At 44.1% G+C, this 24173-nt stretch overlaps 1 protein-coding gene across 1 annotated transcript; it reads left to right on the forward strand.

Annotated features, from left to right (window-relative positions):
- Positions 1–1739: 1739 nt before the first annotated feature.
- HABP2 (hyaluronan binding protein 2) lies at positions 1740–23856 on the forward strand (the record flags this gene model as incomplete). Its single annotated transcript, XM_080348250.1, has 13 exons — positions 1740–1808; positions 10238–10274; positions 15262–15390; positions 16524–16631; positions 17049–17165; positions 17532–17651; positions 18629–18800; positions 19238–19332; positions 19450–19696; positions 20534–20676; positions 21023–21157; positions 22667–22812; positions 23689–23856. 13 exons carry the CDS (start codon positions 1740–1742, stop codon positions 23854–23856), a joined length of 1686 nt encoding a protein of 561 aa, XP_080204376.1.
- Between the last annotated feature and the right edge of the window lie 317 nt (positions 23857–24173).

A 24173-nucleotide genomic window follows, 5' to 3' on the forward strand; every position in this document is an offset into this window, starting at 1 on the left:
TGTTAAATAGCACCCAGGGTAACAGGGTAAGATGGTTTAAGTGCCATGTAACTTTTTTACATACCATGAGCTGTGCACAAGGGCATATCTAAATAAAATGCATAGGAAATAGCATCACGCAAATATGATCTACATTTTTTCTTGATCAAAGAGGCTGAAGGAAAAAAATAATTAAAAAGTAAAAGCCTTATGCAATGAGATTTAAAAGAAAACTTTGGAGGCTGACAAGACGCATCTGGCACAACTTCAAAGTCCATCAAAGTACATATAATCAATGTTTGTCAATAGCAGTTTTGCATCCTTTAATTTATCTTTCATGGATATAAAGCATGATGTTATTAGAATCCAGTCCATACCTTAATTCTGTTTGAGATTTGATGAATCAGGGGTCTATTAAAATTCAGTGCAAATCAGCTTACTCAAGGACACATTACATAAAGTCATGTGTTATCTAACTCCTTTTATCTTGCTGTGTTTCTAACTAGTTAAAGAATCTGCAATCTCTTAAACTTGTATATGTGACCACCAACACACTAAATCTCACACACATTTTGCTTGTAGACACTTGCTTAAGTTATGCACGTGGGCCATAATTAGAATAACTAAATTATTTGTGAATTTTTTGATGTGTGAAATCTCCTTTAGGACATTCAGGTCCCATAGTCAGAAATAAGGTTTGCCAACATCCAAATTTCAGCACTTGTCACAGAGCCTGTAATCAAGTACTCACATCTTTTCTACCAGAAAACCCCATTCAGGATGGGAAAGGTGAGGCCGTTGTGATTTCACTGGTTTCTTCCTCACATTTCAATGTGTAGACATCCCTCCCACCCATCTTATTTACTGTACACAATTCAGGTCCTCCTGAGCAGACAACTGTATTCATTTTCCCCCTGATGTTTCTTAATGTGCTCAGCATTATATTATTTATCTGGTTTATAACCATAGATGAAAACATATTACTAGGGACTTACTTGTGAATTAGGGCTGTGATCTGAAAAGACTGTATTTCTGCCGCCCTCTTCCCTTTTCCTACTCAAGCTCTAAATGATCTAGGAGCAAAAAAAAAATCCTTTCACTTGTTTTCATAACATGTAGAACAAACAAGATCTGATCAGTAAAGTTTGTCAGCATTTCCACAATAGAGGGTTGTTTATTCTGGCAATAATATTGTAATTTGCTCAGTTGTTATTGTTCTTACAAATACTTCCACTTCTGGAGAGTGGAGCTTACTCAAGAATTGCACTTTTTGTTAAAGAATGGATTCTGGGTTCTCACGTTTGTGGACAAATGCTTGAGAACATGAACCTTAATGTTTGAAATTTAGAAAATAATAAAAAGCACGCTTTCATGTTTTTAAAAGCCTTACATTTTCTAACTAGATCTCACTGTTTTTTTCAGGTAGAAGGCAGAAAAGTAAGTCTAATTCATACTTTTTTTCAATTGACAATAATAATAAAAAAATAATTCTAATACAAGAAAAATACTTTGTTCCATTGTTAATTTATACTATTCCCATTTTGATACTTACTGATTTGAAACATTTTCCAGTGGTCAATGCAGTGATTATCTGGACAGGATGCACTTATGTGATCAGGGCAATCTGTTGAACATTAAACAATATTTGAAGCATGGTTAATTATTTGCACTGAATTAGCTCACCCTCGAATGATTGTGTCTTGTCTGAAAAAACGTAGGCAAGAAGAAAAAGCTAATTTAAAGTAAAAACAAGCATAAGGATGGTGAACAGTGCTTCGGCCCTTCAGGTTCTTCCACTGGTCGTTCTCCTTGGGAACATACATTTGTGCGTGAGTATGTTTTTCTGTTCCTTTTCCTGCCACAGGCCAGCTACGGGAACATTATCTGAGGATCTGCTTTTCGGTACAAGTGAGATGTTTGAGTGAAATGCTGTATAAGGGGGGATGCCCCATGTTTTTAGGGGGCAGACATCTGCAGTGACAAGGAATGGGCCATCTGGGTGTGCTCAATGGCCACCTTGCTGCTGTGACCAGCCACTTTTGGGCTGCAGTGTGGGCTGCTCCTCTCACACTGATGGGACCAGGTATCAGATTAAACAGGCCATGCGTACGAGCTGGCTTGGCAGTTTTGCAAGCTCTTTCATCAAAGGTAAAATTTACCCCAGCCATATGTTTTGGGTGGCTGGATTATCATTGCCACTAACGTGGAAGGAAAGTTGACAGCAAAATATTCAACACAGCTAGAGATGGCCAGAGCCTTGCTCCAGCAGAGCTTGATATACCTACCCAAACTTATTCATGTCCTCTTTAAAGAAGACTGAAAGAATTACTTGTAACCAAAGCAAAGTTAAAAGTCATTTTTTTAAACATTTATTTTGTTCCTCCAAGCACTATGATCAAGTAGAATTTCTTAAGAAGTAATCTGAGGTTCTTTCAAACCTCTGCTTTCTTATCGAGGGATCCTATGTGCGCAGGTTTACATTTACTGAAATGCATTGCAAAATTTCAGATGCTGACATTTTTAAATTGAGTCCTTTATGAAAAATATATAGTAAGGACTTTTAACAGGTTATGGATCTTTTTGAAAAGCTTGTTGGATTTGCAATCAGTGATTTTTCACAGCACAATAAGGTATTTATTAATTAATGTGTCATCAGGACTATCTATCTGCTGATGGCAGTGGATATGGCATACTTGATCCACCAGAGCATGTGGCAGCTTACTGAGGGCATCAGTTCTAGGGTAGTTCAATGCCAGTTTTACAGACATTGTGAGAACCCAATATAATATGAATAAGCTTATCATGAACTGGTTGTGTTAATTTGCACTTAGTGAGGAAGATGTAGGTGCAGTCTTAGACAACATGAAGTCTTGCACAGAGTTTTCCTAACTAGTCCTAAGTGTTAGATTGATTCATTAGCTTTGACAATCCTAATCTGACTTTGTTCTAAATATCACTGTGGAAAATGTAGTGCATATCTCCCCCCTCCCCTGAAAATTCATTAACATTGTTAAAATGCAAAAGCAATTCTGCTGTCACTGAAAAGCAGCACGACAGATTATTCAGCAGGCTAGTTTTTAATAAAACATGGTTTTACTTCATAATTAATATAACAAGGTTTTCTGGCTTAGCACTTGGCATGGATCCCAGAATAAAAAAAGAGGGGAATGAGTCGCCGTGACATGACCATTGCATGACAAACACATTATGAGAGGACATTTTTGCCTTAACGATTCATTCCAAAGAAAAAGTTGCACTGAAATAGTTTGAATGAAGAAAGAACAGACATTGCACTTTGCTGAAACCATGGAAAACACCCTTAAAATCCTATTTCCATCCTTTCCCTGAAGTATCTGTCTTTATCATTCTCATTTTTGTTTGAATCTGGTTTTGGGAGTTTTGGTAAGTAGCACTCTGCTTAATATATGTTATTGGTGAAATACAGAAGTCAAATGTAGATTTAGGGAGCAGCTCATACTGAGTCAGTCAAAACAGAAGAGGAAAGCACTGAGACATTCATGCATCTGGTGGGTTTGGAGTAGGACCCTAAGGCAAAAATTTCCATTTCGTTCTTTTGTATTATCTGAAGAGAAACTGATTTCACCTGTATGAATCCAAACTAATTCCATAAAAGGCAGGAAGTTTCATGATGAGTGCAAGGGAGAACAAAATGTCATCCTTTATTTTAGCATATATGATGCAACTGCACCAAAGATTGTCTTCACACATGACAGGTCTTCTCAGATTGTGGTGGTGGTGTTGTTTTTCCCTTCTTTTAATTATAGAAAGTGCTCACTGATACACACATCAAAGTCGTGTGAATGGGAACTTTTAGAGAAAACAATACATTTTTACTCAGGAAGATACTGTAGTGGAAATGTACCTGCCACAAGGTGTTGTATTGCTAAGTATTCCTGTGCCAAAAAGAAATCCAAACAGCTCTGCTGTTGTATCCGCACACAGACACAGCAATTCAGCTACCTATCCTCCCTGACTTGGGCTTGTATTGAAACAACTTTTCTGAAACACACATAGATTTAAATGGGATGCTGAAACCTTGTGCTGAGTTGGGCTAGAGAAATCTGCAAGAGCTGCTTGTACACCAGGCTGCAGCTCCTGTTTAACAACTCCCAAATGCGCTTCAAGCACACGCTTGAAAGCACCAAAACAAAACAAAACAAAAAAACACACCCAAAAAACCCCAAAACACAAACAAAAAGAAAAAATACAACAACGACGATGACAAAAACCCACAACAAAACAGCGATTTTAATCAACAGAGAGGAAGGAATGCCAGAGTCAGAGAAGCAGAGGTGGCTCTTCACCAAATATCTTGGAACTTCAAAAAATTGATGCGTGCTTAGTTGTGATGGAAAGTGTTTTGAAGTGACCAGCCATGCACAGTCCAATAAGCATGTGCACTGAGTAGTGGAAAACGGAAGGATTAAAGCATCACTTTAAGATCAAACAATTGCAAAGAAAACTTATCATCAGTGCCAATGATAAGTGGCCCACAGCGGACAGGAAGCTGTTACCAGCAGTACAGGTCTTTCCTTGCCTCACGTGCTTGGAGACCAACATTTGAGGGTATCCCAAAGTGATCTCTCTCTGACATCTTTTTCTACCCACCAACAGATCTGTTTCTGTATCAAACTCCCACTTTTGCTCCCCTCACCCTCTCTGCAGTGCTGCGCTGCTCACAAGAGAGTTTTATGTTCCATAGCACCACGAGCCGATCACCACAAAGAGAAGTGAATGCTGTCAAGCCCGTCTCAATTTCTGGCCCATCAGGTGTAATGCCCTTGTGCAGCGCTCGCCTAAATTTGCCTGATGCAGCAGGAAAGCAACAAAGCCCTGGGAGTGCCCCCAGCTAATTGTGCACGGCACTCTCTGAGAGGGAAGCGTTCCTCGCTGACCCCCGAAGGCAATCAGCTTATGCCCTGAAGCGTGCAGGTTGATATCCCGTGTAACTAAAGGCACTTAATGACTTTGCATAAGCTTTAAGTCGAGTGGTATAACCTGCATTCCCAGCACCGGCTGCAAAAGTGTTTGATAGCGTAGCGCACTTGTGTTAGTGTGACAAGGCTGGCTCCTGCAGCCCCCTTGACACAGGTTTGGTAGATTCTCCTTGCTATGGCATTCAAGGCTGACCCAGTTTTCCACCCGGGAGTACAAGCACACCTCATCTACCAGTGAGCAACTTTAGAAACAGCCAGCTGCTACAAAGCCATCTCTCACGGTGCAAAGATTAACTTGGAAACTTTGATCTCTTGGAAAACAGGAGCAGGTAACTCCTGTGCAGAGACTTTTAGCAGGGGCTGTTAGGACAGGACTAGAGGTAGTGGTTTTAAACTAAAGGAGGGGAGATTCAGGCTAGAAAGGAGGAAGAAGTTTTTTACAATGAGGGTGGTGAAACACTGGCCCAGGTTGCCCAGAGAGGTGGTAGATGCCCCATGCCTGGAGACATCCCAGACCAGGCTGGACAGGGCTCTGAGCAACCTGAGCTGGGCGAAGATGTCCCTGCTCATGGCAGGGGTGGGACTAGATGACTTTTGAAAGTCCCTTCCTACCCAAACTATTATGTGATTCTATGAACCAAGCTAGTTTCAGCAGCACATCCGAGGGCTACTGCTTCTTTCCTGGATCCCCATGCGTTTTTTATCACATGCTGCCATGGAAATGTTCACAACTGAATAACGAGTCAAATAAAGAGTTTACATTTGAACTTCTCTGGGTCTCCTGGGACCAGTCACTAAAGAACATGTCATTTACTCTGAGGCACACATTGCAGTACAGTGTGGAAGCAGGAGATATCTTGCCAGCAGAGAGGTGAAGAACTCAGTGGTTTTGGTGGAATCCTTTCAGAGAATGGTTTCCCAGGCTAAAAATACAACATGTGTTGCATGTGTGCTCCAGATGATAATATACCCTGCTTTCATTATACTGCAACCATGGCTTTGGCTGAGAAACACAATGTCATTGCTGGAAAAGCCACTTTCCCTTGAAGTTCAAAGACTGTCACTATCCAAGATGGTTGCAGGCAAAAATCTGGCCGATTGTAAGAGCATCAGAACTGTCGATTCCCTCCTCCTTTGGCGAGAAGCCCAGACAAAGGTTCCCACTGAGAGCTGTCAGTGGGATCAAGGCGTTCACTACGAAAAGGCAGGAGTTGTGCCTGCCCTCGTGGCTCCTTCGTGCCTTATGTCAGTCGTGGATGGTAGTTGATCAAATATCCATGCTTGTTCTCCAGTTCATCCCCATCCCACCTCCTTCTCGGCTGCAAAGCTGTAACTGTAGAGAAGAACAAGTGAAAGGGGAAATATTTGTTTTGCTGCTGTAGAGGCCGCTTTGCGGCAGGTTGCAGGAGAATTTGCACAACTTAGTGCAATTAAGTGAATAGGCCAATTCCTATCAATGCAGTTTAATTTTTGAACACCTGTAGTGCTTTGTTGTAAGGTGTGTATGTGTGTAGAGTTAGTTTTCATCCCTCTGCCCGTCTGTCAAGACAGCTTGAGTAGCTACACTGTCTTCTCTGGAATTCTGTTTTGCACAGATGTAAATTCACAGCCTTACCCTGCGTTGTTGCTTTTGTGCTGTTTCTCTACCTGCTTTTGTGTTTTAATTATTCATTTTGATTGTTATAAGGGGTAGAAAATGTACCTGAGACACAATCAACAGTTCAGCTGCAGAATGCCTGTGGCAGCTGTAAATGATTTCTCTTGAATTTGGGGTCAAATCTTCTTGGCTTTATTCAGAAAGAATTGCCAGAGATAAACTGGACATTTTGGTCCGAGAGAGCTGTAGGATTCTGTCCTGAGACCAAGAAAGCTCATGGTTCTGGCATTACTGTTTGAAATCTATTACATTTCATTAGTCTCTCTTTCTTGAGGAGTTGAAATGGAAAAATGGAGAGTATCATGTATCTGCAGTGTTTAACCTTGGTACAAAGCCTCATTAGCAAAGTTTTGATGGCTCTGTGGAGGAATGAAGCTTTGGTGAAGTGCTAATCATTATGATGATGACAACAAAGGTCAGGTGAAATTAGGATATTTTTTAATTTCAGCCATTTTTCCACCATTTTTTAAAAGAGCCTTATAAATGTAATCTACTCCATGCACAACAATGCACTGCTACCCATTAAAAATGTCTCTCCTGATTTTTTTTTCAGTGTTCCTTTTTTATGAGCCCAAAGTAATAAAATTTAAAATTGCTCTTTGCAAATTCTTCCAGCTTCGTCCCCTCTCTCTGCGGACCTGCTACGAACAGGATCCAGTGATTTTATTCCCTCTTGAGAGAGCACACAAAGTATCAGTGTCGAGCAAAGAGACTGTTTGGTGAAACCAGCCTCACAATCTAATCTCTCCTCTCCCCTCTTTCCTTCTCCTCCTCCTTTTGTTTGAATCTTGCTCCTGGCTGGGCTCAGTATTGCACCTCGTCAGAAGGACAAGATCCTCCTCTGCTGGCCATGAGCAATACGGCACGGCAGGAGAAGGGGGCTCTGCCTTCACTGCCCCTGATCGTACCCCTCCTGCTGCCCCCACAGCTGCAGCCCCCTCCTGGACCCCTGACCCTGCACTCCCCAACTTGTGTCCCCCTCCTAACAACCTCCTTCTGCATCCCTCATCCTGCTTCTTGCATCCCACATCACCCATCCCACATTCTGCATCCCTCATCGTGCATCCTGCATTCCACAGCCCCTCCAGGCACTGAGGAAAGGGTGAGCTCAAACAGGCAGGAGGGAAGGGGCGAGCAGTTCTCCCTACTCTGCTGCACAACACCATGGAAAGCTTCATGTAGGGAACCAAAAGGCTAAAATTTGGCCCTATGCTGGCTAGCAGGGGTGAAAATGCTTCAAGACCACTGTGGGCTGCTGAGTGGTCCAGTGGACCCCAGAAGGGAGAAGTTTCCATGCCAAGAGATCGGGTCTGCCTGGGGTTTTATATCCCCCGTGGCTCTGCTGCTGGAGCTCTTGACAGGCACAGGAAGGGGAAAAGCTCCAGGACAAAATGGGACACCAGAGCCTTTGAATAAAGATTAACTCCTGGAATCTCAGTCCCAGGTGCTCCAGGAGATTTTGTTCCCAATAACATTTGTATTGTGGCATCAAGATAGAGGTTTTCATCCAAAAGCGGGAATCAGCATTTGGGACTCAGCTGCCCTAGAGTACAAGCCACTGCCTGCTCTGAAGGATGTTGCTGGAAACCTGAATGTTTCTAGGGCACCAGTTTACTGCAAGAGGGAGTTTAGGGTATCTGCCCTTTCACAGTCAGCTCTGCCTATGCAGGAGCACTTGAATGGAAGGGGTAGGTGAGTGACCTGGAAAAGAAAGTAGTGTAAGAGAGTGCTAGGTCTCTCATCTTCTTTTTTCTTTAGTGTGTGAGCCATCCCCTTGGGCGTTGTGAGACTATCATCTCTGATCTACAGCTGAGGGAAACTGAGGCACAGAAGAACATGATGCAGTCATGCCCCACACCTCACTCTGCCTGGACTGAAACCCACTGACATTCCCATGTGGTGCCCCGAGTGCAGGGAAGGTTTCATGATCTCACTGAAGTCAAACCCTTCTGCCCCCAAGCCCTTTCTGACCCCATCAGGCAAACAACACAACAGGGCACCTTGGAGAGCTGGGGAGGGAAATGAAATACTTCTTGCTTCATCCTGCTTCCTTTTTCTTTCTTTCATCTGTTCATCCAAAAGAGAGGAGTACACTTGCAGGGTTTGTTTTGGTCTGTGTTTATGGACGAACACTACCACTAATTGTAAATGGAGCAATTAGACCTTTTCCTTCTACAGTCTCCATTGGAGTCTGGCAAAGGATCTGACAAACCCTGTACCTGCACTCAGGAAATAGCTACACCAAGGGCAGGGCTTTTACAGCCTTCTCATTTACCATTGTCTCTATATTCACTCTGGAGGGGCAATTGTGTGAATGTGTGTGTCCTCCCAGCTGCAAAGGATTTAGTTATCTGTGTGTGGCTCACTTAAGTGCACCTGGAAAGGAGCTCTGCTGAGGGGTTCAGGGGACATTGCTCTCATTAAAGTCAGTGGGAAAGGGAGTACTGGAGTGTCTGTTCTCCCTGCCTCAAACACAAGAGGGATGCAAATGTGCCCGAAGCAAAAACTCATTTATATATTCCAGATAATATTCACAAATGTGAGTTCTGAGCTTTTTTTTTTGTCCTGTTTCTTATTCATTGCTTCTGATTTATTTGTTCTTAGCCACAGCCAGAGTTAACTGAGAATGTCTTTCTCCTGTATACTGTTCATAGATCTATAATACACAAGTAAAGAGGCTGTATGTTTACAATTAATTGTATCTGTATTACTGCGTAGGTGCACATAATGGTCATGTGTCAATGTGTGTATGTAGGCTGTCTTTATTATGTGTGTTAAATTGCTTGGAAATATGTTTTTTTTAATCTCACAAATCATGTAAGGAATGAAGAATAGCAGTTCCAAATCTCTTTTACACCTGCTATTTGCATGTGTACTCTCATGGCAGGCAGGTAATCCTGTGCGCAGCTGGCATTTAGAGCAAGAGAGGAAATGAGTTTAAATCGTCATACAGGGGATGTGTCCCAGTATGGAGTCAGTGCATCTCCTTTCAGACAAACATCACTCATGCTCTTCAAAGCCTGAGAGCTGTTTTCCTTCTTCTTCTGTCCCCTTTTGTCCCTTGCCCTTGGTCGTGAGCCAAACAGAAAAGGCTGGAGCCCCACATTGGAGGTCGGACACAGGGCATTTCCTCATGGGAAGTGCCAGAGATGTTCTCCACTGTGCAAATGTTGTTGACAACCTTACAGCTCAGAGGTCCAGATCCCACCAGCTGCACCAGGTGTAGGCTCCTGTGCCGCAGTGCCCATTTCTGCCCTGTCCCAGCCTCTGGCTTGGGCAGCCAGCTGGAGCATGGCCTCTCTTGGTATCTCAGAAAAGCTGGACAAATAGTTGCTGTGTGGTCACTTAATAAGCAAAAAGGCAATTTAACTTGTTCAGGACAGGTTTTTTTTTCCCCAAAGCACACCAGCCCTGCAACTTGGGCTGGATGCTCAGAAAAGCCAGAGATCCTGCACGGGTTGTGGGCTTTTAAAAACATCTTGATAATCTTTTGAAAAAACTCTCAAAATCCAGCCCACTTATGTCCAAATTGGGTAACGAGTTTATCTGGATGTCCAGCACCGGGAAGCTGCGCCATAGACCAAGTTCAGTGTTGGCTTTTGATTTCAGATACTGACTCTTTGCCTTTTTTTATGTCATGCAGGCTTCCTGGCACTTCTCCCTGCCCGACCTGCTGACGGGTAAGTGGTTTCCACTTCTTAATTTTAACTCCTGCATACAAAACTGGGAGGCTGGTGACCTGGTCCATCAATAGCCTTTGCTAGTGTCCAGCGCTGAGTTTTAATAACTTCATGCACAGGTTTTCTGAGCTTAAAATCAAGCCTGTGATCATGTAGAAAGTCTGTTTGACGATTGACAAGCAATATGGTGAGAACTTTCAGGCCTCTACGTGTGCTCTGCATCGGTGCAGGAGACAATACTGCACCGGGTCCCAGCCAGGAGTGTGTCTGGTACCCTGGAGCCCAAACCAGAGCCCCAGCAGCAGTACCAATTTGCAGCTGATCATGGGGTGCTGCTAGACTGCACCTGTAACTCACAGCCCCGTGCCAAGCCAGGACTTTCCTGAGCCTCTTGTGCTCAACACAGCTTTGTGGACCTGTGGGTGACATGGTGGGCTGGACGACAAGTCATGGTCCTGGGCTGCAAACCTCACAGAAGGATAAGCAAAGAGCCTGTCTGTGTGTGCAAATTGAAGGTCAAATAAACAAAGGTTAACTTTCCCGTGCAAAACAGATCTAACTGCGGAACTTATTTCTGCAAGGTTTTGTTCAAAGTGCAAGAAGATTCAAAAAATGTTTACAAGCTTATGCAAGTAAAAATCGTTCAAAGCTATGTAGCATTAAGATGTTGATAAGAGAAAAGCTGTGATCAATGTTGTGTGAGGATCTGTAGCTATTGTGTGAGGATTTTTACATCCTTTTGCAGCCTGCTTGGTCCACATGGAGGATCATGGTTTTATTGCTAAGTTTAGTATTTTTGTGTATTTTAGTATTTCCTCCTCCTCTTAATCTCAGTAGCTCTTAGATCTGAGTTCATAATTTATAGCTAATGAAGTATTACATTAATTTTGCTCCCTTTCCTGGAAAAAACAAAACAAAAAAAGTGTGGCTTTTACCACGCACTCGTTATTCAGCCACGTTCCTGTTCAGACCAGTGGTGTTTTGGCTCCCAGGTCAAACCTGTGAGTCCAGCTGCCTCATAGCTCATATAGCACTGCCTCTTTCACCAAATCAATGTTGTTCTTCTAACAAGATGTGTGCAAAAAACCAAATTTCCAAATAATTTGTGCATCTGAGCTCAGTATTTGGCTTCTGCAAGTATTTGGCCACAGAGTCTGCGCACTTGGCTTCAGGCTTTATGCACGAGCCTTGTGCAAGCTGGCTGGTGTTCTTTTCAGTGATGGAGTTTTCACAATGTCTTAATTCATTCCCTCCCCTATGCTCTGAGGTCCTCACCTCTCACCCTCCACCCTCCCTGCCATCTCCTACTCCCCGTCCTCCCGCGATTCCCCGCTCCTTGAGCCGTCACCGGTCACCTCTCCCAGCGCTGTCCCTCCGAGGGAAAAGCGCTGCAAAACTGCTTTTAAGTTACAGCCGCAAAACTATTTGAAAGGTTTGCCGGCTTTGTTGTTGGCTGATCTCTCTTCTTTCGCAATTTCTTTCTGAAGTCGCAGCTACTCCCAGCCGCATCCGGCGTGGAAGGGAGGAAATACTGTGAGGTCTCGTCTCTGCAGAATTAAATGGAGGACATCTCATTATTTAAAATATAGTCAGGATTTCAGCCTCATAAAAATAACACTACATTTTTCTCAGAGCTGGAGACAAAAAGTATTTAGAAAAGTGGTAGGAAAACTCATCCTGTATAAATTAGGCCAGATTTCAGTCAATCCCCAGAGGTTCAGAGAGCTTGAATAAACGCTGGGTACTTTCTGGCGCTCTTGATGTGTGTTGGCAATAGGCTTTAACTTTGCACATCAGTCATCTTGACAACTGCAGTCCAACAAAGTTACCTCGCCATGCAGGTCACTCGATGGCATCCTAATGCATCACTTTCCCACTCGGAACATTAGTCATGACTTGATCCAGGGAAGGTTTTGAAAACAGTGTGACTGCCGGTGTTGGGATATCTGTTCTCTCCGTAACAGAGAGCCCGTGTAAGCTAATGAACAAGGGGATATTGATCAGAAATCCATCGCTTGATTGACAGCTCTTGGCAATGTGAAAAACTGCAGATGAAAGCTTAAGCAGTTTAAAAGATCACCCAGACCTCAAAGCTGATTTGAAGCTTTAAAAGTCAATCTCTGCCTATCAATTATGGGGGGACTTTTTTGTACTACACAGAGGAAAGTTATTCTTTGAAAATTTGCATGCAGGATGTCTAATTTAATTTCATGTAATAGTCACATTTCAGTGACAAATGTCAGATCACTGCTTTTTTTAAGCATGTTAAGGTTTTCCAACACTTACAAAGAGTGAACACTCTGATTTAGTAATATGTTTAAATCAACCAGTGTATCAGACTTTGTGCATTAATTATGCGCTCAGATTTTTAAAAGTGTTGTTTTTGCTTTACTAAACCTATGGCTTGTTATGAATAATTAAAAAAATGGAATGGGAGCACTTCTTAAATAAGAGATGTGGAAGCCAAGTAGTTATTTAGTGTAGAAGCAATGATAAATAAGAAGACTTCTTTTAGTTTTATGTCATATATCCAAGTCAGAGGTTTCTGTTCTTTGTTTTTCACTGCTTCATGCAGCTGGGGAGGACACAGAGTGGTTGGGTGATGAGAAGCATCACTCATGTGTCCTGTAGAAGCTATTTCTGTTTCATAGTTTCATAAAGAGGGATGGCGATGGAGCAAGCAGGGATGCCGCTGATTTCTCAGGTCGGCTGCCCTCTTGTGTCACCTTGGCCGGTCTCCCAGCCAGGTAGCTCAGCTTCTTGACTCCCAATATGCACATGGGAATCAGGGTACCCAAAAGGGTTTGATGACATTTCCCAAGCCCTTTACACATGCGCCCTTAACTCCATGGCTTGGTCATAAAGTTTCTCTCAATGGTAACTGGCACCCTGTGAGGGGTTTGCTTGGTGCTGCCCACTTGACTTCAGCCCTGGACACCCAGACACGCTGCCAGGTGCCAGCCTGGCCTCAGGGGTGCATTAGCCTGTCCCAAAAACTGCCCGGGGGTCATCCACCCCATCAATGCAAACAGGGGTTTGTGCTCCTCCTACCTGGTAGAGACGTCAGAGATGCAAAATGTGAATTGCATCTTGGCCGCCTGCATTTTAACACAGAGATGTGCTTGAAACAGTTCATAATGAGCCAACAAGTAACTTCATAAGTGTAGTTAATAAATGATTAATCCATTGCTAGGAAATAATGCCAATGTAACAAAATGAAGTGACAGTGCTGTCATTCCTGAACACTGAGCAGTTGGTTTAAAAATCACAGTAGATGCTTCTACCATGGCTTAGCTGTTTGTCTTCATTCGGAGCACTTGTTTTTCCTCTGACAACTGAAAAGGGTCCTCGCCAGCCTCTGTAAAGCACGCTGGGCATGTTTGCAGTCTGCTTTTGGCAGCTGTAGCTCCCCTGTTCGTCCTTCATAACTTTTAGCAGGTATATTTCTCCATAAAAAGGGCTACCCCATACCTCAGAGAACTTCTTTAAAGCCTCTGTGGAATAAAAGCCAATGTTCCCCACTAAGATTTTGAAAGTAAACAGAGGAAACAAAATCAGACTACTTCAGACAATTCCCTCAAACTCAAGCTTGCTTGCAAAATCTCCCCTCCAACACAGTGAGCTTGCAGGCTGAATTTCAGGCAAAACCCTCTTTTTGTTTTCCTTTCTTAACTACATCACATTAAATTTAATTTTGTTCACGGTAGACAATGTCCTTATCTTCCAGCGAGATCCTTCTGTTCCTCAGCACGGCACACACTTCTGCAACACTTGCACACTGTCGAGACTCAGCTCCTGTGGAAATAATGAGCTGAGGAAAAGGAGTCTTGACTTGACATAGCAATAAATGAGGTGAAACTTTCCTCTTTTTTTTTTTTTTTTGGTGAGAAATGAGAGTTGGCTTGTAGGAAAAGGAAAAAAAAAAAAAGACTGTTCTATTTTAATATGAAATATAAAACACCCATTGTACAAAAGTGGATTTTTTCAGAAGCAAAGAAAGAATAAAGATAAAGGCTGCAAGCGAATGAATGAGGAGAGAAAACTAAGATAATGCAGTCGATAATCAGTTCAAGGCAGAGCATTATCCATGGGGCCATCGGTCCAGCCCTAGGGGAGAGCTTTTTAAAATGTCTCTGTATGTAACTTAGCTTTGCTCATTACCATAGCTTGTCTTTGAAACACCAGAGCAGCAGCCATACCTGTGCGAGCAGCTGCCAGCCCTCTTTAATCAACCCCCCTTCCAAATGCGGGCTGGAAGAGCTGGGGGTCCCGCTGACGGGGGTCCCGGGGAGGACACTGGCTGCAGGGTGGCCGCAGGCTCGGCTGAGGTGAGGATGGGCTTTCCAATACGTGTCTGCTGCACCAGGTTCTCACCCCTCGGAAAGGGTTTTGAGGACAGGGAGCCACAGGGGTGTGCCAGTGTCTTGGGCTGCTGTTTCCCTGCGATTTGCCTCGGCGTGGGTTTCTCAGTCCCCACACGCAGCAAGCACCCACCTGCCGGAGGTCGTGCCTCTTGCTGTGGCAGCGGTGGTGCTGGTGATCAAAGCAGCTATGCAAGGAAAACCTCTGAATCTCGTATTCTCAATGTGCTGGGAGCAGCCACCAGCATCTCCCCTGGCTGTGGTGCCAAGCGGGATGCTCGTGCCCGCGCCTCCAGAGCCCCTCTGTGTCCCCTCCGGGGTGTCCTGGCTGCCACCACAGGAGCCGGCTGAGCATCCAGGGGCCCAGCACCTCAGGAGCAGCAGGGAGGGCAGAGCTGGTGACAGCGCTTCTCTGCGGTGGCCATGCTGAGTGAGCTCTGCCCACATCAAGTTGGAGCTGAACTTTGGCCCTCAAGATGACGCAAGCTCTAGACCCACAGACGTCCCAAAGAGACTGAAGGAGGAAAGAACTATCCATCCCAGGGAATAAGTTCTTTCATACCTTCTCTCCTTCTAGCAGTTCTAATTCCTCTGTTCTTCCACCCTCTTCTCACCCCTCCCTGCAGATGAGGCTGATGACTACGAGTACTATGACGAGTACGTACAACCAGAGCAGAACTCCTTGAGCCAGCGGCAGGCAGTGGAGGACCCTGACTGGTTTGAGGACTATTATGGCTACAGCGATACCAGCACAGGTACCTCTGAGAGGCGAGGAAGGGGTAAAATCCCAACCCTGCACTTGCAGCAGGAGCGTGGCAGGCCTCGGCTGCCAGCCTCCTCTCAAAACGCCTGCATCAAAGGGATGAGTTAGGAGGATTGTTTGCAGTGTTCTCCTTTGTATTTCTCTTGTAAGGAGCCTGTGTTTTATCTCTGGGTTTCACAGGATGGATTCTGATCATGCAGAACATTTCTGATTGCTACTACAAAAAAAGCACAGACTTATTTGTCTATAGACACTGTAAGATGTAATTGCTGTTTTCATCGGATATATGTTCTGTAGTTATGCTGAGAACCAAATGTAGAGCAGGTTTGTTTTATTTTTTTTTCTTTTCTCAGTTGCAGGGTTTGGGGTTTTTTTTGATTGTTTTTTTTTTGTCTTTTTCTGCTTTGCCAAACTTCAGGAGAGCAGGAAAGGATCCTTGAGATTGCCTGGGGAACACAAAGGAAGAGACAGGGAAGCTGCCTGTAACATCCCCTGGGTTATCCCCTGGTACAAAGCAAGCGGAGCTGGTGTGTGGCTGTCCCCAGTGCCAATTGCTCCTGGCAGCCTGGAGTGGAGAGGTTGAGCACGGTCTAAGGACCAGCACTCAACTGACTCCCAGGAGGTTCCTGCCTCCCTTGGAGCAACCAAAAGCCACCCAGGGATATTGCACAGAGTAATAGCAGCAGTTGGCTTTTCTAGGGGAGATTTAGTGCCATGTTGTAATGAAGGCAATGCCAAATCCAGATGCCTCCACACTAAGTTCGTGAAGGCAGATGCTCAGGGCCAGCTCTGGCTTTTACGGCATCTGCTTCTGCCACTGCCATGGAGGCAAAACTGGCCCTGAGCAAATGAAGGGACTTACCCCATCATAGCTGCATCATAGACTTGACAAAGGGAGCTGAGGAGCTCTAGACCCAAAGCCATGAGCTGTTACAGCTTGCAATAAGCTGTTACAACTTGCTCCTGTGGCTGCTGAGCTGATGTATAAGCACAGTACGTGTTACACGGAATGCTGTGCCCAAGAAGGCAGCTTTCTGCTGTCAGAAAATGTGACAAGAAAAAGCAGGTGATGGAGATGGAGAAGATGAAAGTAAAACTAAAAGATCTTCATCCTTACCCCAGCAGACCCGTGCTCCTCCAACCCTTGCAAGAACTACGGTAGGTGTGTAAACAGAGGAAGCCGCTTCAGCTGTCTCTGCTCCAAGCCATATACTGGGCCTACATGTGAGAAAGGTAATTGTTATTTTGCCAGCTTATGCTCCTTGTTTTGGTAGCTAATGTTACTGTTACAGCTCTGTCAACGGAAGCGAACACGGGGCTTTATAAGCTCTCTGTTGCTGGTTTTGACAGCCCACCAGAGTCATGTTCATAGGTCTCACGCTTAGCTCCTCATCCAGACCAGGCATCAGGTGTGCAGAACACATTCCTCTGTTCCCTGACAGGTGGGCAGTGGTGAGTTGCTCATTGTTCCTGCAGATTTTTTGCCATAAATATCATGAACAAGAAGTGAAATCCCAAGTTCGCACGAGCCAAATGAAAGCATCATCGAAGTGTCAGGAGAAAGCGTGTCTTCCCGTGATTCCTGCAAGGGGACAGCTCCTGTGAACACAAAAGTGTTGATGGAGTATCTCATGTCTCGGTTTTCCACAGTGGAGGATATGTGTCAGGAGAAGAGGTGCCACAGGGGAGACTGCCTGATTACATTTACCCCACCTCATTTTCAGTGCAGCTGCCATCATCCCTACAGGCAACCCGACTGCCAGCAAGGTGAGCACTCCACAAGGCGCTGAATGAATTGTGGTGCGGGCAGCACAGTGAGGTCACCTCACCATGGCTGGTCAGTGGTGGGAAATCACACGCAGCCCACCTCAGAGGGTGGTCCTGTCCTCCTCGTCCAGCCTGAGTCTGCTACAGCTCCCACCTGAGGGCCTGGTTGGTGATGAGTTAAGCTTGATTTACAGGGTGGTGGTTCAGTCACTGGAAAAACCCCTGGTGATGAGGGTTCTTCAAGAGTTCAAGAGCTTGGAGCCAATAGCCTGAGTGGGAGCTCATCCCAGTTTCCATTGGGCATGCGAGTGGCTCTATAGCGTTCAGCAGTGTGACAAGGCTGTTCTGTGTTTTCCACGTTGACAGCATCTTCAGCGTGCAGACCAAACCCATGCAAAAATGGAGGTATCTGCATACGGAACAAAACCCGATCAAGATTTGTCTGCAAGTGCCCCAAACCTTTCAGAGGGAGATTCTGCGAGATTGGTATGTCACAGCTCTGGGGGAAAGGGCTGGGGTGAAGACGGCCAAGGGCTGGCTTTACCCCACAGCCACACTAACTGATGCTGTCACCAAGTGCCTGGCTACACCGAGGCCACCAGCATCTGCGGGGAGAGCGTCAGAGGGAGAAGCTGACTTCTGCAGCCACCAGTAGCAAAGGGACTCAAAGCAGTTCCCATACTGATGTTTTCTAAGTGTGTTTCAGCAGAGTTCCACTAGTATATAATGAGTGAGCAGACATTTCCAAGAAGTTGCACATGTCCCATGGGGAAGAAATGCCAGGCTTTCTTTAAACACTCAAAAGCTGATGTAGTGGAGATTCTTGTTCAGTTGCCTGTGAATGCCCAGGCTGATGGGATGGCCACTGACACATGGATGGGTGGCCAAAGGTGGGAGATTACCCCAGCCTGCATGCAGAGTCTTCTGCCATCACAGCACCACCACCCCCAACGTGTGTTTCCAAGGAGAGGGATTTGTTTCTTTCTCTTTTAAAAGTTGATTTCACTTCCAACTCCATGTACAACTACATGCTTCATATTGCAGGTGACTCTTCCTCCACCTCACCTACAGGTTCATTTCACAACTCTCCAGCCTTCCTTTTGGCACATCCATTGCGCTAGTGTGATAGCAGCTCTGTGCCCACTTCTGTCTAATCCTGCCAATGCCATTTCTTGCCCGGCAACTGATGGAGAGATTCTGCTTTTGGCATTAAGGCCTCTCTTAGCTGCTAGATCTTTACCATGCAAAGAGGTTTCAGGCATTTGAAGTCAGTCGAGCTTCAATTTGGACAGGTGTTACTCTTATTTCTGGCCTGTGTATTATAAGGAATATCATTACATGACTCAGTAGGTCCTTCTGATCCTCCATAAAGTGAATGTAAGGCAAAGAAGGGAAGGAAGAGGAACACTTTGAGCAAAGAACAAGACAAAAGTCACTTTTATATCAGCACTGTCTTCTTACAGGATCGGATGATTGTTATGAAGGGGCCTCCTCTAACTACAGAGGAAGAGTGAACCAAGCAGTGAATGGCAAGACCTGCCTGCACTGGAATTCCCAAGTTCTCTTGGACTACCCGATTAATGCCTTTATGGAGGATGCTCAGTCTCATGGCATCGGTGAACATAACTTCTGCAGGTAATATTTTGAAGAAGCAACTGTACAGATTTCTATCAGAAAGAGCACTGAGGACAAATTGCTCATGCATTTGGTATACTGATGGTAAGATCTCAAATCTTTCTAGACACTGCCTGTCTATAAAATACCTGGATGTTAGAGGTGCATTCCATAAGTCACCACACTGAAATGAGGCTTCCAGAAGCAACCCTCCTTTCCCTGAATTGGTCCCTCATTTTCCTTAGGGTTAAGATAGGTATGGGAATAGTCAAATGCCAGCAGCCCTACTCTCTTATCTCAGGCATCATCTTTGTCAAATCTTATGAAAGAGTACCTTTGGAAGTTTGGCTCTCATATGGGAGCATGAGGCTGCTCCCCTAAGCACCCTCAGCTCCTTCACTGGTTTCGTGGAGATTTCCCGTTTCACACTGGTTGATGCTCTCAGCTGTTCCCTGCAGGAATCCCGATGAGGATGAAAAACCCTGGTGCTACATCAGAAAAAATCACAAAGTGGAATGGGACTTCTGTGACGTTTCACCCTGCTCAAGAACAGGTAAAGAATTAGAAGTGAGCTATAGGTGTCCCAGGGCAGTAGGTGACTCCCTGTTACTTCACTCCTCCAGTCTGATGTTATGTCTGCGTTATACATCTGCTGTCTCTTCCAACACAGCTGAAGAGAGACCATGGCTAACACACAGCCCCACAGACCCACCTGGAGCAAATGAAATATTCAAAACATGTGGACAGCCAGAAATTCAGAGGACGTTCAAGAGGATCTATGGTGGAGCTAAAACTACAGCTGGCAAACATCCCTGGATGGCATCTCTGCAGATAAAGACTGCAGAAGGCAGCGAACATCAGTGTGGTGGAGTGCTAATTGAGGCGTGCTGGGTTCTCACTGCTGCGCACTGCATTACGTAGGTGCACGTCCTGTGCCTTGGGTAGATGAACAGATAAAAAACAGGATGGTTATTAAAGACAGTTTGGAATCCAAGTTATTTGCAATCCAAATGATGGCTGGGAATCAAATTGAAAGGAAAACAGATATATGAAAAATTAAACACAAACAGGAAAATATACATATACTTGAAAATGGTGCTTACTGAAAAAAACAAACCCCCCACTCACCTAAAATGAGCTAAAATAGTTGTGTGAGAGGAAAACAGGAGGAATGTAACAAGGTTTTGCAATGTATGAAAGAAGGCACTCCATGAAAGCTACAGGAATTAGGATGCTATAAGCAACATCACATATTGCATCATAATTAAGATCTCCAGATATGCATTTTGGTTTCATTTGTTTATGTGCCAGCTAGCTTAGAATACGACATTTCCTTTAACAATTTTGCTGAACAGGTTGCAAACCATTATCCTTGGAAATCAGTAAATCACACACTGGAGATCATTCCAGCACAGATGTTTTTACGTCCAGACAACAGCAAGCAATTGCACTCTTCACCACAGCCACAGTAACAGACTGTGTGCTCATTGTTGTTCTTCCCCAAAATGCAAAGCAAAGAGTATCCATGAAGCTTTAAATCATTTTATTTCATGACTGCGACAAGTTAAGACAACATTTCCAACACCACCACTTCCTTGACTAAGCACTCCTATAACGATCTTAGGAAATCTTCTGGCCACACTCTACAAGAGGAAGCAACATCTTGACTTCCAGATACCAAAGATGCAAGTTTTCAGCACCATTGATAGACAGTGTCTGCATGTAATTTACTTGTTCTTCTTTTCTTTTTGCAGCCGGCCAGCAGGATATCTCAAAGTCGCCCTTGGGAAGCAAAACCTTGAGAAGAGAGAGAATCAAGAGCAAATATTTGATGTGGAGAAGATCATCGTACATAACAAATACAGAGAGAAGAACGATGTCCCACACAATGATATTGGTAAATTCCTTTTATTGAATATTCACATGGCTCCCCTCCAGCCTCAGTTGTTTGAAGCACCCCTCTCCAACCAAAGTCAATGTAAAACTCCCATTGAGAATATATTCTGGAAATAATTAGGCCAAATTATGATTTAGATCCATTGAATCTTTGGGGTGTGAATTGTGATGGGCAGGGAGAAATTGCCATGAGGGTGAAGCAAAAACATAGTGACAGATCCAGCACGTAGCGCAAATAGCACATGAAGCAAATAGAGCTTTGCAAAGCTGGGTCACACACTGGTAAGGAAGACTAGAGATTAACATTAGCTGCAAACACTTATTGTTGTTGTTGATCTTCTTTCCAGCATTACTTAAATTGAAGCCAGTTAATGGTCACTGTGCGGTGGAAACAAAGTATGTGAAAACAGCGTGTCTGCCGAATTCCTCCCTTCCCGCCGGAACTGACTGTTTCATCGCAGGATGGGGAGTGACAGAGACAGGTACCGGTGGGCTGCCCGGGTTTCGGTGGGTATGGCCGTGGCAAGGGGGGCCGGTACTTCCAGTAGCACTTGCCAAACCCAAACGCGGACCAATGCACTTAGTGAAACCAAGGCACGGAATTCAAAACTAAGGACAGCTAAACCCTGCCATGGAAGTTACTCATTAGCAGAAATCTCCAGCTGCTAGACCAACCAAGCCTTTCAGAGTTCCGAAAAAATCCCCAGCGCATTTCTTTTCCCCTGCTTGCCATCATGTCATGTTTTCATCTGAAGCCACTGGTAGAAGCAAGAATATATCAAGAGACAGGCTATAGTATATTTCACGTGCTTCAAGACAGGACCAAGGAAGACGAGAACTTTCACAGGGTTTTCCAGCCCATTGGGTCAGATCAAGCTTTTCAGAAGCAGCATCTGGACCTTCAGATGCGCTGAAAATTTTTTAAAAAAATATATTAAAAATATATATGAAAAATATCCAAAGCTTTTCAAGTTCAACCAGCTCTATCCAAAACTTTTCTTACCCGCAGTAAATCCTAAGGGGAGAAATTACTATGCTTAAAAAAAGATAATGGCAATTTTCTGAAAAATGCATTTTCTCATGTTCTGATTGATGTGTTGCTGTAAAGCAGCAGAAGGAAAATGTGTCACTGAGGCTGCAGTAGGTGTCCTAGCACTTTGTGACTGATACAGCCTGATAGGATACATAGGACCAAATTCTCCCTTCTGATGTAACTCCCATTGAAGTCCACAAGAGACAAGTGTGTTCATTTGATCAGAATGTACCAACAGAACTTAATGGACATTTTTTAAAAGTTCCAAATAAAAAGCCTCTCTTAAAAAGGGTATAGGGATTTTTTTTTTCCCCAACAAAGAATATCAAGTACCCTGTACGTGTTCAAACTAGATGACTCCTTCTTTGAGCAGAGCTATTATTAGCATTTCAGGAAATCACTGCAGAAATGGAATATTTCCTGAAACTCAAGCAGAACCAAACTTATAAACCACCTTTAATTATCTACAGATGTAGTGCTTTGAAACTCTGGCTATTGCCTTTAGATGTCAAGTTATGTCTTTAGATTCACTGTAATTAATCATTGCCCTTAAATATTGTATGAATTTCAGTTTTCATCTGTTTCATTAGCTTGCATGTTAAAACATCTAATGGCACCAGCCTGAGAAGTGCTGAGCAGCTCGCAGTCCCATTGGGACCCGTGGGAGCTGCAGACAACCAGCACCTTTGAAAAGCAGGATTACACGGATAGAGCTGATCGGGGCCAAATTCTGAATACCTGACTTTGCTTTTATTCAGGCAATAACTCAATGTCCTAAGTGAACCCTCCACCTTTATCACTCCAGACTGGCATTTTTTAATTCCCAAGCTAGCACAACCCTCCCCCTGCTCTTCCCCCTTCCCATCTAAACGGCAAGGAAGCTCCTTTTTTGGACAAAGACAACATGTAACAGCATTGGGAGGAAAGTGACTCCATTTTTTTGGTGCACATCCCATAGGTGAAGCATCCAGTCAGCTGTTAGATGCCAGTGTCAGGCTGATTTCACAGAGGAAATGCAATGAACCCAGAGCACACAATCGCAAACTGGATGAAAGCATGTTTTGTGCAGGAAATCTTCGGAGACCCGGTATTGACTCTTGTCAGGTCTGTTGCTTTTTCTGTATTTGAACCCTTATTTTTTGTGTAAATAATCAGGCTGTGCAGGGTAATAGCTGTGGCAGGGTGCTGCATATGTATCTGTTTCTCCCATCAGTGTATTTCAACAGCCATCATCTTTCTTCGGTACACTTTGAGATGTGTATCCTTAGAGCTGATGTTGTCACTGTCAGGCATAGGCAGATCTGTGGAAGATACAGACTAGCCTGGAAAGCTTGGCTTTTGAGGCAATTTGTCATAATAACCTGCAAACTTGCCTTTTTTTATCTCAGTTTTATTACAGCCTCTGCCATGAGCGCCAGTTCTAATCTGATTTTCACTGTCAGAGCTAAGACTTGCAGGGAAAGTCGGGACTGATATTTCTTTTCATTGCAGCAAGTGCAAGTGTGAAGCAAGTTCATATTTATATTGCTGAAAGATAGGGAAGAGTTTGCACAATGTTTCCTGAAGTGTGAATTACCACTGCAAACGTACTTCACAATAGAAATGGCCAGTAAAACAAAAAATGAGACCAACCAGCTCAGAATAAAGTTATTCTGAGGGGGGTGGGAGAGATCGAGTGTTTTCATTTATGCCAAAGATCATATCTTTATCTTTCTGTGCCTGGGAAATTTCATGTGGCCTTGTCAGATATATGTCATAGACCTGAAAAAAACCCAAAAACGTCCATGCAAAAAGTCTGATATCGTTTAATCCGGTACCAGGACTTCAATCCTACTCAGGAACATCAGCATATGATGGCACATCTGACAGGAAAAAAACCCCATCATTACAGCTCCCAAGTCTTATGATGGGAATGGAGCATTCTTGTTTTGGTTCATGTTTTGCCTCATATTTTGAACATGTGTACTTTTGTCTCATCAGGGAGACTCTGGAGGCCCATTAACTTGTGTAGTAAACGGCTTCTACTATGTGTATGGCCTTGTGAGCTGGGGTGACGAGTGCGGGTTACGAAACAAGCCAGGAGTCTATACCCAGGTGACAACATTTCTCAGTTGGATTAAATCCAAAATCCAGTCTGAGTCAAGGTAACTTCATTAGGAGACAGCTCTGGAAGGACAACTGGTAAGCTTGAGATATTTTCTTATTTTTATTATTATGCCTCAGACTGAAAGCCTTTATTGATATTTCCTCATGGCCTATGCGGGCCATCCTTCATCACCATCTTGAAAATAACCTTAGAGCATCTGCTAGAATGTCAGTGACAGTTTTCCCGTTAGGGGCTTTGAAATTTGCCCACATTTTGTAGGCAAAACAGATAAGAAAGTAAAGCAGCTCCAGCTTTTCCCCAAATCAATCAGAGCTGCAATTGACTATGTTTCTGGTTTTGCTTTTCGAGTTCTGAAAAT

Source organism: Nesoenas mayeri, assembly GCF_963082525.1.
Source record: "Nesoenas mayeri genome assembly, chromosome: 7".
Lineage (NCBI taxonomy): Eukaryota > Metazoa > Chordata > Aves > Columbiformes > Columbidae > Nesoenas > Nesoenas mayeri.